Below are 16,018 nucleotides of genomic sequence, written 5' to 3' on the forward strand. Positions count from 1 at the left end.
TGCAAATGGCAAGATTTCATTTTTTTGATAGCCGTGTAATATTACACACACACACACACACACACACACACACACCTCACATCTTCTTTATCCATTCATATGTTGATGGATATCAAGGCTAATTCCATAGTTTGGCTATTGTGGACATTGCTGCTATAAACATTCAGGTGCCCATGCCCCTTTGGATCACTACATTTGTAACTTTCAGGGTAAATACTCAGTCGTGCAATTGTTGTGTCATAGGGTAGCTCTATTTTCAGCTTTCTGAGGGGCCTCCATACTGTTTTCCAGAGTGGCTGCACCAGCTTGCATTCCCACAAACAGTGTAGGAGGGTTCCCCTTTCTTCACATCCTTGCCAACACCTGTTGTTTCCTGACTTGTTAATTTTCTCCATTCAAGCAGTGAGACTGTTAACCTTCGGTTGTAACCAGTGATCTAAGCAAAACACGTCAGCCAGTTTTGGTTCCTGTCTGGTTTCTTATTCCCCCAGGTCCATGGAGCATTAATATCTGCCAAGTTTCCTCTAGTAATGAGATGTGGGTCCCATTCCCCTTTCCCAGTTTTTCAGCTGTGAGCCTGCTCCATCGAGTTCAAATTATTTTCTACTCTCTGCTGGATGACTGAAAGACCCCCCTAAGCCATTTTTTTGGTCTCTAGTTTATTTTCATTATAATCCATTCTACACACTACCTTTAGAGAGGGCTTTGCAAATTTTGTAAATCACACACTCATTCATATTACATCTCTGCTTAAACATTACCCCTGGTTTCACACCACCTGCTGGTTAAGTCCAAATTTCTCAGAATTAGAAAAAAAAAGTGGGGGAGGGGCATCAGTTTACTTCCAAACAGTTTCGTAGATCCCTCTTCTGCTACCTTCCTACACATACACACCCTTCTATATAACATACATTAGAAAGAGCAACGGTCTCAAGCATTAAATGTTGTTTCCTCCATGATTTGGCACAAATCATTCACCTCTTCCACTGATCTGTCCTTGCTTCAACTCAGTACTCACTTGTATAGGACAGAAATGACTCAGACACACAGACCATTTCTCTCTTTCTTGGATGGCGTTTGACAAATGAGTGAACTTCCTAATATTCTGATTTTACACCATGAATGAGTGTTCCCAGGCACCGAATTTATGTCATCTCATTTGAACTTCACAAATACCAAATACTTTAGGTTTTTGTTTTGCAGAGGAGAAACTAAAGTTCTGAGAGGTGAGAAGATTTGTCCATTTTCATACTGTTGCTAAGTTGGTAAAAGAAGTTAGATCAATAATGAGGCCTTTCTAATTCCAAATCTTTTTTTTCCACTATCATAGGCGGTCAGAATGGGAATTTTTGTAAAGTATTAAACTCTCTGCTACTCATTATTCAAAGAATTGATCAGTAATCAGTGAATGTGAGATCTCTTCCCCAGATGGAAGGTTATCCTAAATATATTCGAGGTACCTCTCCAATTCTAATTTCTTTGCTCTCAGGGGAAACAGAGACAGTTTCACAACTAACTCTCAGTAGAATCATAATAATATCTCAATTTTTAAATGCCAGAAAACTACCATCTTAATGTTAATAACAAAGCTGTGTGGTGGTATTTATAACAGAATATAAATTTTCCAAGTACAATATTAAAAATTTTGATTATCTATTCAGTCTTATATAGCACCATTTTTGGGATTTGGCACCATTTTTTACATTAATGTAGTTTCAGTAGCCCTTTATTTATCCAGAATTTGAACACAGTATATTCTGGATATTCAACAATTCAAGCTGATAATTAATTGATTTGCATCTATTATAACATAAAATCATAGCAAGTAGAATGTATCAAAATTGTACTAATTAAAAAATATTTCTTGAACATTATATTCTCATATAACCTCAGAGTTATCATACTATATTTGTACCATAGACATATGAAAGTAAAAGATAACTGAAATCTCTGGTCAATAAGATACATATAGAAAATTTGGATATCTCTCTGAAATTTATTAGTATATAAAATTTTTTGTTTTTCTGTGGTTTAAATATTCACACCATTATCTTTTCCATTTGTTTGAATCAGCCCTAATATTTTGCTTTTACAAGGTAAAAGTCAGTTTTGATAACTGAATAGTAAAAGTTGCAATCTCTAGTTACCACATCAGATTTTACTATGAAGTTTATTGGTCAAAAAAGTCTTAACTTTTTTTTAATTGATCTTTTTTGATATGTTGCGACCTGGGCCCAGAATCATGGGAAATATTAAAAAAAAATGTAAGGGACTCATTTCTCAAATAGATTACAATTCAGCAAATCATGGACTGCTAAGTGAAATGAATGACTACAGCAATAATAAATATATAGAAATCAAGCTTAGTTTCAAATCATTGGGATTTGAAAAAGTTACAAAAGCTTAGTTAAAGAAAAGTAACTTGAGCAAGACCTTGATTTTCTTCTAATCAGAAGCTTGTATTGTTTACCATTCAAAGTTGGGCACCATGCTTTGTTTAAAGATAAAGTTTCGAAAAGAAAGAAAAGAGAAGAAAAGAAACCGAAACTCTGTATGCTGCAATTTATAGCCTGTAGTGATTCACCTACCATCCAAACTTTGGACTGTGTTCCTATGTTCTTATGCATCAACTGTGTAGTATTAATTTGCAATTCATATTCTCTAATCTTTAACTACCCTGTTTTTGTCATATCTTCTATTTGTAGTCCTGTTTTAAATCTAGTCCAAGATACTCCCCTTCCTTGATACCTCACCTTGTCTTTTTATTTAAATCAGTCTCTCCTTTCCCCATATTGCTATCACTCTGCTCAACCCTCTATTCATTTACCTGGCACATACTGGCTTATTCCAGAAACTGGTGTATAGGTGTCTTTCTCCCACATGTGGACATAATCACTTCAAGCTCAGGGACTTTATTGTGTTTTCCTTTATTTTCTAAAAAAACCAGACATAGTTCAATGAATCATTTTTGAGAATAAGCAAGTTAATCCATATTTAAAGAATGAATCCATGTTAGAATGAATAAATGAATGAATGCAGGTTATTTAGACCTGCCCTATTTTCACATATTTCAAACTTAGTAACCCTTCAGGGAAAAAAAAGTTGAGTTATTCCACAAGAATTATTAAGACCTAATGTGAATTTTACTGAGTATTATCATGAGGAGGTCCATGTGATACAGAAGTCTTGTGCTGTGCAGATGGACCTCCGCCTACCATTTGCAAAATTAGCTCTTTTTTAGTTTTGTTTGTTTGCCCCGAGCTTTTGTGCTCTCTTCTGGTTTACACAGGTCTTACATTTCATGCTGAGAACATGCATGTCAAACATGAATTTACCCAGAGGTTATCAACTAAGTTGTTAACTGTTTCTTCCCTCCATGATTTATCTTTTCATTAAGATACAAATAGTAAATAATATACTTTGAAAGGTTAATTTAATTAATAGTGCAAAAGACAGTCAACCACTTAGTACAATTAATTCCCTCATTAAATAAAAATGGCTTCATCATGTAGTACACACCAGGAACCATGCTAAACTCTGGAGAGATAAAGGTGAATATGGTGACAGGGTCACCACTTTTGAGTAGAGTGAAATGGAATGAGAATAAATCATTGTAAGAAATATTGTAAATGCTCTAATAAAGGGAAGGGTGGCTTATACCGACAAAGATGTCAGGAGGTCTGCCTGTAAGTGACTAGATAAGTCAGAGAAGAATTCTGGATGTGCCTAACCTTCCCCTAGAGTAAAGTAAGATGGCTTCCACAGAGACTGGATACTTGAGCTATTGCTAAAGGACTTTAGAAAGATATCCATGTAAATAGGTTAATGTATTCCTTTTGAAGAAATTGCTTATCCCCTAAGGACAGAAAGGTGAGTAGCAGCTGACAGAAATAAGCTGGCATTTACTTGGATCTTGCTCAGGGAGCTCAGTGGTTCTGAAATAACATGGAGTACCTGGATCTTCATTGGATGGACTTAAGAACTCAAAGGGAATCATGTGACATTCAGAAAGGATGGCAGGTGCCAGGGTAAGTTAGCAAAAGCAGACATAAACTTCAGTCATTTATTGATTTTTCTGAGTTTAGTAATCTGCCATGTAATGACTTCAGTTACTTAACTATTGCATTTCAGTTGTCATGTATACACCTGGAAGATACTGTCCTCTCTCCCTCCCCCTTTCCCTTTCTCTTTTTCTCTCTCCCTCCCTCTTCACCCTCATCTCTGATATGCAAATACACTGCACATGGGTGCACACATACCCTCTTAGAATTTTGGGTGCACTGCTTAAGGAACAAAGCATGCAAATTCACAAAATTCACTAACTAAAACTGAAAATCATTAGCATTAGAGTGATTCAAAATTCAAATATCAGGGCACCTGGGTGGCTCAGTGGGTTAAGCCCACTTGGGTCATGATCTCGGGGTCCTGGCATCGAGTCCTGCATCGGGCTCTCTGCTCAGCAGGGAGCCTGCTTCCCTCTCTCTCTCTCTGCCTGCCTCTCTGCCTACTTGGGATCTCTGTCTGTCAAATAAACAAATAAAATCTTTAAAAAAAAATTCAAATATCAGTCAAGAGTTTTGTGGCCCTTAGTAACTTAAGAGAAGGGGCTAGACCTTAGAATTTCAAAAAGGAGGGAGGTAGACAAAGAAAGCCTTATGACTAGGAAAGTTCCCTGCCCTTCATGTATATCATTTTCTATGTAAATAGGGAAAAATCTTGCTCACTTCCATTTGAGGAGCATGGACAGATACACTCAACATTGAGGAGAAGGCTAACTCACAAAATTTCCCTCTCACAATGCCCACTGATATTTGACAAGCCACTCATCTATTTACTGTTAAAAGACATTTCCATGGGCTCTTTCCTCTTAACCAATATTAAAATAATTGTAAAAAAAAAAAAAAAGGAAAGAAAAAACACCAAGGACACAGCTGGCATGACAATTCCTGTGTTTTACCACCAAATCAGAATGGCTGACATGGAAAACAGAGTAACAGATGGTGGAACAGATAGCCAGAGGGACAAGAGATTTACTCAAGGTTATAAGAATTTTGCACCAGAAGTAGAAACAAAACCCAGAAAGACCTTGAAGCAAAATGTTACTGTTTACATATCTCTTTTCATTGAGGAATAAAGTTTCAATGAATCAGTTAAAGGATAATTGTATTACAACTACAGTCCTTTATTAGATCCAATTATAGAAATGACAGTTTTGTTGGAAGAAGAGCAAGTAGCCCACTTTGCCTGATTCTGTTCTATAGAGTGTGATGATGCAAGACTGATACAAATGCTTTGTGTCCCTACGTGCCATTCTAGGCTATTAGATTGTATTTAGGCATTTAATCATGAATATGTGTACAATAGGGTCAGTCAGGTTTGCATTTTCAGTAGATTTCCCTGACAGTGTACAGAATGAATTGAGCAGTGTTCAAGGGGAAAGGACAGGGAGACTGTCCTCAGGGAGGACAAGCTGTAGGACTCTTCAGGCACAGAGGTCAAACATGAGAAGAGACTGGACTAAAAGCTAGAACTTGGAGGGTGATATGCTCCCTGCAGAGACCCAGAATGATATTGACCTTGCTGATGATAAGAGTGATACAAGCAGGGTGTCTGATGAGAGTGTCCAGAAGGCAGGTTCATTTTTAAAGCTGGGAAGGAAAACACAAATTGGGCTCCATCAAAATTTAAAACTCTTGTTCTTTGAAAGACACTGTAGAAGAGCCACAGACTGGGGGGAAATATTTGCAGAACATATATCTGATAAAATGCTTATATGGAATATAGAGAGAGCTATCAAAACTCAGTAATGAAGAAAAAACATCTTGATTTATTTATTTTGAAAAGATACTTTAGCAAAGAAGGTATGTAGATGATCAATAAACACTTGTAGAGATGATTTTCTCTTCTGGTGAGTGCTTATAAACAGTAGGCCTGGAGCACCATTAACTGAAAATAATGATCATAATCATGATATCATACAATTATATAGTGCTTGCAATTTGCCAGACACCATTTAAAGCACTGTGCAAACATTCAACTCATTTAATGAGTTAATAGAGCAGGGTTTTAATAAACCATTTTACAGATGAAGAAACTGAGGCACAGAGAGGTGAAGTAATTTACCCAAGGTCACACAGCTGTTAAGTGACTGAGGCCAGATTTGAACACAAACAATCAGGATCCAGAGCCTCTGTTCCTGGCTATGATTATTTGTTACCTCTCTGATTACCAACAAAAATATGATGATTATCTCCTCTGTGCCCAATGCTTGGTCATACACTATGGAGTCATAAGGAACTGATTAAATATAGTTCTTTTCCTAGAAAAGCTTAACATCTAAACGTAAGCCTGTGTATACCAAATACATGACTGCATCTAATCATGATACAATTTCACAGTCATAAAATAGACAATAAACATACAGAACATCATCATTACTTGTTTGAAAGATAAGGTCCAACTATGACAATTAGTGATTACTGAAAGCATTCTAAGACCTCTATAATTCAGAAATTTCCCAAAGAAAAACAGACAAAGTAGAGAAGAGCAGAATTTGAAAGAATTCAAATAAGAGGTAGAAGTTTGGACATTTGAAAAAGAATCTTCTAGGATCTTTAATACTGCCATAATTTTCAGCAAAAATATTTATTAAGTATCTCTTTCATGCTTGGCAGAATCCTTGTGTTTTAGATTATCCTTAATAAACTAGTGTAAACAAGGAAGATCCATGTCCAAACATGACAATGACCTAATTCAAATACCTCCGTATGTTAGAACTGCAGCTGTCAAGTGAGCTGAAACAATTTCTCCCAGCCAGCTATTATTTCAACAACACTAAAGACCTGTCCTTAAGAGCCCTGAGTTACTGGGTTTTTTTTCTTCTCATTTGGTAACATCTCTTTTCCCAGAATGAAAACCATGCAAGAAGATGGAAGCCAGGAGATAAGCAACAGACATCTTTCTTAATTAATTGACTCTGATTAAAAAAAAAAATAGTGTCGTTTAAGCTGTAGCTACAGAAGTCAGCCTGTGAGACAGAGCATCTTCTAAGTCTCAGATTCACTCCATTCAAGCAGCTCAGCCTGGAAAGTGGCCAAATGCGTGCTTCTAACAACTGTGACCGTGCAGGGGGCAGGAGAGAGAAAGGAGAGACAGAGTGAGGAAGGGGAATGAAGAAAGAAACGGAGGAGGGAAAGGGGAGTAAGAAAAGACAGCAGCCAGAGACAGAGAATGAGGGAAATCGTGGGAGACCTGAGAGTGAAGGATAAGGGAGGGGGGATGCGAAGGCAGATTTTCATTGGAAGCAATTGAAGTGGTTGCTATGAGACCCGCTCCAGCAGAGGACCAGCAGCCAGCCCGACGCTGATGGTTCTTACCTCATACTAAACCTTTCTTTTGACACAGTTTTAGAGTTGCTTAATATCTGAGCAAGCACCTGACACGGGCGACTTTTTCTTTCTTTTTTCTCCTCCCGTCTCAAGGGTAAGATGGAGGTAGAAAACGAAGCCAGCTGCTCCCCCAGCCGCGCATCAGGCGGGTCCAGAGAGTACAAGGTGGTAATGCTGGGAGCTGGGGGAGTTGGGAAAAGCGGTAAGTTTTAATACCAAATGCTGGGGGCGGAGGGAGCTCTGGAGAGGCAATTCTATAGAGTGAAGAATGATGATAATGATAATAATCATGCCGTCGGGGGCTAGCTAGCTGTAGCAATTAAATACAAGTATCTGACAAGATGTTTAAAAGTAATAAGGACTGTTGAAAGATGTAGATAAGTCACGAGAATGGAAAGACAGTGATAATGTATAGAACTTAAAAAAAGATCTCTTTTTTTTCCCTTTGATTTTCTGCCAGGTGATATTTGATCTTAATTTGTATGTCCTTTTTAAGGTTAATAACATGATATTTATGAAATAGCCATGGTATCGGAAAAATATGCTCCTGTTCTCAAAAATATAAGAAGAAAGAGGTGCTACTAATAGTCAGTGAAATACACAAACTCAAACACAGACACAGACACAGACACAGACACACAGGCAGGATTATCAATGCTGAATGTTGTATTTGTTTCTTTGATTAGGAGCTTCCTGTCCCCTTTTCCTTGTCTCTGATCTGACATAGTATGGTGTGGTCTTTGAAAGCCATGAGGAAAGTTGGTTTTTGAAAGTGACAGGGGTTGAAGGATTGGTATTCTTTGTGGGACCTGTGCAGGTAATCAAACTAAATTTTGTGGTTAACAGGTTTAGAAGAGAAAGCTACATGCTTAAAGGGATATGGGATGTTAATGGAGGTAAAGACTGGTAAATTTGTCTTGCTACATTATAAACAACAACAGAAGTTGTCAGTGGTCAGGTTTCTTGAGGAGCTCTAAAGGCCAAGTATAACAAATTCAAACAATAGATAGGAAGCAGTGTTTGAGGCTGATCAAATGGTGAATATCTTGGGGCTATGGTTATCACTAGAAAATAAAAAGGTAAATATAAATTTTTATATAAATTCAAAAAGATCCCCAAGAGGGGATGCTGCTGTGGGGATGCCAGAAAACATAAGAAATATTAGAGTTAGCATGGACAAAAATATACACATATATCTAAGTGTGTGTGTGTGTGTGTGTGTGTGTGTGTGTGTGTGTATTTGTTCCATAGTTTTGTGCTTGACAAAGATTCAAAATTGAGGTCAACATTCTTGGCATAAGAAATATCCCCAACCAAAGAAAAGCTGATAACTTTGGTAGTGAGTCTACAGGTGGTAAAGAAAAGCTGATCAGTAAAGAAAGGAGAATAAAGAGTAAGACTCTAGAAGACAACAAAGGTAAAGAGGTTAGCTGGGACGCCTGGGTGGCTCAGTTGGTTAAGCAGCTGCCTTCGGCTCAGGTCATGATCCCAGCGTCCTGGGATCGAGTCCCACATCGGGCTCCTTGCTCGGCGGGGAGCCTGCTTCTCCCTCTGCCTCTGCCTGCCATTCTGTCTGCCTGTGCTTGCTCTCTGCCCCCCTCTCTCTCTGATAAATAAATAAAATCTTTAAAAAAAAAAAAGAGGTTAGAAACATAGGAAGAGACATAAAACTGAACACCCCTCACACCAACCCCCACAAAAAAAAAGGCATTACTATAAGAAGAAAAGAAATAGGTGAATCTGGATTTGGTCAATCACTAAATGCTTGGTCAAAGTGAGAAAAATAAGTCATCTCTCCTAAAAAGGAAATGTGAAGTAAAAAACTTTGCAGCTGGGTAGGAATGAAGAGTTTTCTAAAAGCTTTTTTTTTTTTTTTCTTCTTCTTCTTCTTCTGTTTTTTTAAATGTAATGGTTTCAAGGGAAAGAATCAAAATAGATGAGGATTAGGGAGGGAGGGACAGACGGAGGAAGGACAAAGAGAAAATACTCCATGAAAATAAAACTCTCTTTTGAAAGAATATAGTTGTGAGAATAAAATTGGAGAGAAACAGCTCTAATCAGACCAATCAACAGAAATGCCACCAACAGTCTGTGAGGTCAGAGAGATGCTGCAAAGATCCCACATTGTGCCTGTGGATTACTTTTCCTTGCTGGCTGGATATTTTCCTGTTTGACCAGAAGCTTCGGGGATGTGGGAATAGTGTGACTGGTTTTTAGTTATATATTCCGTCGTAATGAACCGTGGAGACAGATGTAGGATAGGGCATCCTTCAGCAATATACTTATCCTGGAGGTGATATTATGTCTACTGTTTTGACTTTCTCCATATACTGTTTGTACTAACTAGTCATTGTCACCTTCCCAATAACCAGGCATTTTTGACATCGTGAAATGTTGGTAGAAATTTTTGACACAACAAAACGCTGGGTAGCTGCTACCTGCACCGTGTACATTAAATAGTTGAGCAAAACTTTTTCAGTGTGATTAACACAGGAGTAGCCAGCTCGCCTCGGAGATGGTTAAACATAAAAGAGGGTTAATAGTTCTGCTGTGTTGTTACTTCAGAGAGAATGGAACTCATAGGACAATTCCAGGTCTAAAAAAATGCCGTGTTTGTAGCTAAACATTGGGAATCAGAGTGATGGAGTCACACCTTCCTCTTGGGCTTTGTCCCTGTGATTCATTTGGTGTTAACAGTATATAAATATTCAAGCACTGATTCTCACCATTAACCTCTTTTGAAAGTTTAAACGTTTGCTTTCAAATGAACTAAAAACAATTTTTTTTTAATAAAAAAGCCACTTTTTCTATTGCTGAATATCTGGATCAACAGACCCCCAATTTACTTTTCTTCCCACAGTTTCAGTGGTTTATATGAAAGAATTGTACAATCCTATTAAGGTGGGTTGTATGAGAGGATTTCAAGGAGAAATTTGCTGTTCTGAAGAATCTAAAGAAGATGTATCAAGCGATCATCTGTTTCTAATTCTGAGTCATTCTGAGTCTGCCTTGAACATGAATGAGAAACTCAATTTACTGGAACCATAATTTTTAAAGGAACAGAATCCTGGAGATTGTCTATGCTTACTGTGAAATTAGTTTTTCCCTCCCTATCCGTATTTTACTAAGACATCCTTTGGTGAGTAGGAAATTTTGGAAGGATTTGAAACTTCACTGAAACAGAAATTCCCACAAGATTTAAAATGTATAGGTAAATAACTGTACTGTGTTTGAGAAATCTCAAACCAGCAATCAACAAGTTATTGAGTGGGTACTATGCATGGGCCCTGTGCTAGTTCCCACTGAGAGGAAGCAAGAAGGAAGTGAACCTTCCTGTGGCAGATATGGACACTGGTTTTCATGATAATCTCCAGTCTTCACAATCTAAATAGCTGTTGTCAAAAAACTGAATCCCAGGGGGACCCCTTCTCCTTGTTCACAAAGGTTATAATAAGATTTCTGTGATGTTTTACCTGACTCTTCTACGTTCTATTTGACGCCCTAGAAAGAAGAACAAAGAGTTCTACCGCTTACTATCAAGAAGAAAATAGGGTGCCTGGGTGGCTTAGTTGATTAAGCATCTGACTCTCAGTTTCAGCTCAGGTTATGATCTCAGGGTCACGAGATGGAGCCCCATGTGGGGCTGTATGCTGAGCATAAGCTTCTTTGGGATCCTCTCTCTCCATCTGCTCCTTCCCCACCCCCCATATGCTAGCGCTCTCTCTCTCTCTCGAAGGAAGGAAGGAAGGAAGGAAGGAGAAAATAAGCCTGTTCATAATGTGTTCTCTACTTGATCGTTATATCTAAAAGACATTTCTACTCTCTTGACTAACACCTTCATTTATGTATCTATAACTTTTTCATCTTTACATACAAGTACACAAACATAATATTTATATTATCTATAAATGAAAACATATTTATATCATATTTATATTTATATAATTGAAACATATACCTAATGTGATCCGGGAGTGTCATAAGTACTGAGAAAACAGCAACAAGAAGGAGTCCCCACCTTATTTGAAAGATGGAGGAACCCAGGCCCCGGAAGCTAAGGGACTTGCCAAATTCCCGCCTGAGCTGTGGCAGAGTCACATCTAGAACACAGTCCTCCTGACCCCCTTGGTCCCTGTTTTTACTCTGAATCCAAGTTTTTACACAGGATACTGTAAATAAAAATTGGATCAATCACCCAGAGAATTTGAATTAGGCACATTCTAGCCTCCATCTCTTTGTTCCATTGCCTGCCATCTCTTCCCCTTCCTCAAAACAGAGAAAAATAAAATAAAATCTCACAGCTATGGTTCAAGAGTTTAATGGAGCCTAAACAATCCTAGTAGCCTTTTTTGTTTTTTATTTTAATTAGTTTATTTATTGGTCAGAGATCATAAGTAGGCAGAGAGGCAGACAGGGCGGTGGGTGAGGGTGGGGAAGCAGGCTCCCCTCTGAGCAGAGAGCCAGACGCAGGGCTCGATCCCAGGACCCTGAGATCATGACCTGAGCCAAAGGCAGAGGCTTTAACCCACTGAGCCACCCAGGTGCCTCCCCTAGTAGCTGTTTTAAGCACGAATCTTTCTCTGTCTCTGTAGTTTGAAACATAAAGGCTTTTCCTCCATGACAGAGCATGGCTAGTGTCTGCTTTCTGCATTCCCATCTGGTTCTTCCAGCTCAGACTCAAATTATTCAGCAGATCTTATCCAATAATAATAAGATATTATCCAGTAATAATAAGATCTTACTTTCCAAGGTACATTTTTCTTACTCTGTTTTATGATCTGAATCGAGGATAAAATAATTTGAGGCGAGCGGGTCATCTATTCCCTCTGTTCAGACAAGACATCTGAGGCACAGAAGTATTGATTTTTGTCCAAGAGTATGCAGAAGGAAATAAGAGATAGGAAAGTAACTCACGTTTTTGAACTTGAAATTGTTTTCCATCAGATTTCATGAGAAAAGTAGAGAACGTATTTGAGTATCAGAGGAGACTGACATGGACTTCTCTACTCCCTAGGACACCTTTGGGGATTAGCTTGGTGAAATCTTGTCAAGGGTGAAGTATGTTTGAGGCAGTTGGCAGAAGGTGTTGTTCGTCATTGCTCTTTCAGCCACGACCCTGCCCTCCAGGAACTCACCATCTCACGGGGGGTGGTGGGGGGGAATATATTGTATACTATAAACTGATAAGTTTATTTTAGGCCTCTGACATAAGAACTGTGGAAGCTCCGGGTAAATGGTGGCTAAATCTGAATGCAAAAGCTAAGAAGAGGTCTCAGCAGAGATGATACTTGACTTGTGTAGAAAGGAATGAACAGGATTTCTTGAAGTTGAGAAGGAAAAGTACAGAGAGAGCAGGGGATGGAGAGGGGAAGAATTTAACAGGAACAGGGCACACGAAGAGAAAAGACCATGTGAGGGCCATCACAACACTGAAGGGATCTTGATAACTTGGTAACTTTGGGGCATTTGGAACAATCTCCCCTGAGTCATACTTTCAAACTATCTCAAGAAACTGTAAAAAGTACGACAAAACGAAGCAAATAAGCTGAAACCATGAAAAAGGTTTAGAGGACTCAGAATTCACTAGAATGCATCCGTTGTGAATTTTTTTATTAAGAGGAATCTCCTTTGTAAAATAGGCAGACCTGCTCTGCCCACACTCTCCTGCAATTTGTCTCTTTTATACAAGGAGTTTTGTGAAGGAGGATTTTATAAAATGAGAGCAATAACAGTATTTTCTGAGGTAAACAGAAAGCAGCACAAAACCAATTCCTTCAATCACAATGAATTGGTACGAGCAGGTCGAAAATCGAGCCTTTATCTGATGAATTAAATCAAGGCAAACAACCAAGTGCATCATCCCTGTCCCTAAGGCTCTGTGCTTTACCTCATTAGCAGAACTTTGGATCTGACAAAGCTGAATAATTGCCACATCATGACCATGTGTTATTTGAACCCTCTAAATTGCAAAGGCAAAATAAAAAATAAACAAGGGGAAAATGGAAAGATTTCAAGACTCAGCAGCCAGCGGCTCTCACCCTTAATCATCAACACCCTCCTCACACTGCACGTCGTCACCCACCACAGTCCTGTCAGCAAGAATCAGCCAAGAGTGCCAAGTGAGGCTCAACAGAAAAGTAAACTGGAAGCCACTGGCCCAAATCATGATTGAAAGTCTAATCAAGTAAAAGATGTTGATGAACAATATTTCCAAGATCATATCTTTTATTATTATATGATATATATGATATAAAATATATAATATAATATAATATAAAATTCCAAGATATATGCAGTCTATAGATTTGAAACTGATTAAAATAGACTTAGTACTACCCTGTGTCTTTATCAGAAAAAGGGCCCGGAGATGAATACACTTGTATTAATCCCCAACTACCATATATATGCTGCTTTCCTTGGGAGCCCCAATGGCCAATGATCTGTTGCATTCACCTGACCCCATCTATGCCTCACCTTGATCTTGGGAGGTAGGCGTTAGTGTCTGCACTTCATACACGAGAAAACTGAGCCCACAGAGAAAAGTAGTGGACCCAGAGACACAGAGATATGAAATGATGAGCCCGAGGCACCCACACATGTATCAGTTCAGTGCTCACACTGTTTTCATTTTCCCACGTAGAGAGTTTTCACTGTATTTGTTGAGGAGATGGTACAATGAACCTGAGTTCTGACTTCAGCTGTATCCTCTTAGATATATTTCAGACACCAGACAAAATCATAGTTACCAAAGTACCTGGCGAATTTTAATTTTGTATAGAAACTACAGAGAGTGTTACCCTGATTAGGTGCAGCAGGAGAGGCATGGGGTTCTGACCTTGTTGCGTTCTGACCCAACAAGGCATAGGCACCGAGGACATCTCATGTTCTGGTTCTTTCTGAGGCCCCTGGGGGAAGTGATAACAAGTCCCTCAACTTGGCAAAATCAAGTAACTCGGTAATAAGAAATTATTAAAAACTGAGATTCTGTCAATGAAGAAAGTAAATGGGATAAATATATCAGTAAATCAGATGGATTTTTGAAATTTTTTTTTAATTTTTAATTTTTTATAAACATATATTTTTATCCCCAGGGGCACAGGTCTGTGAATCGCCAGGTTTACACACCTCACAGCACTCACCAAAGCACATACCCTCTCCAATGTCTATAACCCCACCCCCCTTCTCCCAACCCCTCTCCCCCCAGCAACCCTCAGTTTGTTTTGTGAGATTAAGAGTCATTTTACACACGGTATTTTGAAAACGCTGTGCACTGTGGCTCAAGAAGTGAGAGGACACTCTCACTAGCAGTTAGGGGGCTTAGCCGCTCAGTTACAGCTCTGGTACCAGAAATCTCCTGAATTCCTGGATGGCAGATTTTCCCATTGAATCACGCTGCCTCTTGTAAACCAGCATAAAATCTTCTCTTAATTGGAGGTTAGGCTACTGATGGGGTGACTATTGGGTGTGTGTGTGTGTGTGTGTGTGTGTGTGTGTCTTTGCAATGTGGTGGTGCCATGAGTATATGTACACTGAGGGAGGGCAGTCCTCTGCAGTGCTTACAAGCATGCTGGAAACTCTCTGATCACTGAATTTGGCTGTTATTTACAAAGCCCAGCAATGTTCTCAACTCACTCCCTTGGGTTTTGCTCATAAATGTCAGCTCTCTGACGACCATCACCAAGCAGTGCCATCTGCTCTTCTGGATCATCAGTGGGGACCAGCTCAGTGTCACCTCTGACAATCGTGCCAGGATATCTGTCCTGCCCTTTCTGCCTGCTCTGCCAATAGCATCCCATCAGCATTAGAATAGGGCCTGTTCTGGTCTCCACACTCGTAGGTACTTGAGCATCCCGCAGCAGCCAGGTGCACTGGGGAGAGAGCAGTAGGTGCCAGATTCTCCCTGGAGCGTGGGTGAAGCCTAGAGCAGGCTGGAGGATGGCGGAGGAAGCTGAGGATGTTGCTTTGAGAAGGGAATTGGGAGGATGCGCAAGGTTGAGAATCCCAGGAAAAGAAATCTGTACTTAACCTAGAACAAGGTTGTAGAGAAAATTGGTGGTCTCAAAACAAGACACTAGCAAGGATTTGATTTTTAAGTGGTTTGATAAGTTGGGTGGTGGGGAAGAACATCTTTGTTCAGAAGACGGCTCGTACAGGGAAGGCTTGCTCGGTGTCTGGGTAGTTACTGGCTGACTGGAGAAGGAAACCTGAGAGAGTTGATCACTGCATCCTTTCTCTTCACACACTTTAAAATGAGAAAAATGTCAGTGTTGTGTGTGCTGAAGCCTGCGTGCACTCACCAGGAGAGAGGATTCTCGTTCTGTCCAAACTCTGTCTTTCGGATTCTTTTTTTTTTTTTTTTTTTTCGGATTCTTGCCTCAGTGAAAATAATGTGGATTTTGGAGTCTCGAATGTGCCTGATTCTGTTCTAAGTGCTTTATGGATATTATTTCATGAACTCCTCTAAGACACTGCAGTGTAGCTGGGGTGATTATCCTTAGATTACAGAGGAGAGAAGCGAGGCTTGGGCAGGCTGAGTAACTCAGGCGGGAGCCCAGAGCCTGTGGTCACCGTGTGGGAGTCAGCCTCTGCCACATCCCACACTCTGCACCGTCGTACACGAGACCACTCCC

The 16,018-nt window shown here is 39.4% G+C and overlaps 1 protein-coding gene across 1 annotated transcript in view; it reads left to right on the forward strand.

Moving 5' to 3' along the window:
• The first annotated feature begins 7,135 nt into the window (after positions 1-7,135).
• Positions 7,136-16,018, forward strand: part of RIT2 (Ras like without CAAX 2) — a 394,146-nt gene continuing 385,263 nt past the window's right edge. Inside the window, exon 1 of the mRNA XM_032311475.1 lies at positions 7,136-7,590. Within this exon, the coding sequence (XP_032167366.1) occupies positions 7,488-7,590 (103 nt within the window). The 5' untranslated portion in view covers positions 7,136-7,487. The remainder of the gene's footprint in view (positions 7,591-16,018) is intronic.

Source organism: Mustela erminea, chromosome 13, assembly GCF_009829155.1.
Source record: "Mustela erminea isolate mMusErm1 chromosome 13, mMusErm1.Pri, whole genome shotgun sequence".
In the NCBI taxonomy this organism is placed as follows: Eukaryota; Metazoa; Chordata; class Mammalia; order Carnivora; family Mustelidae; genus Mustela; species Mustela erminea.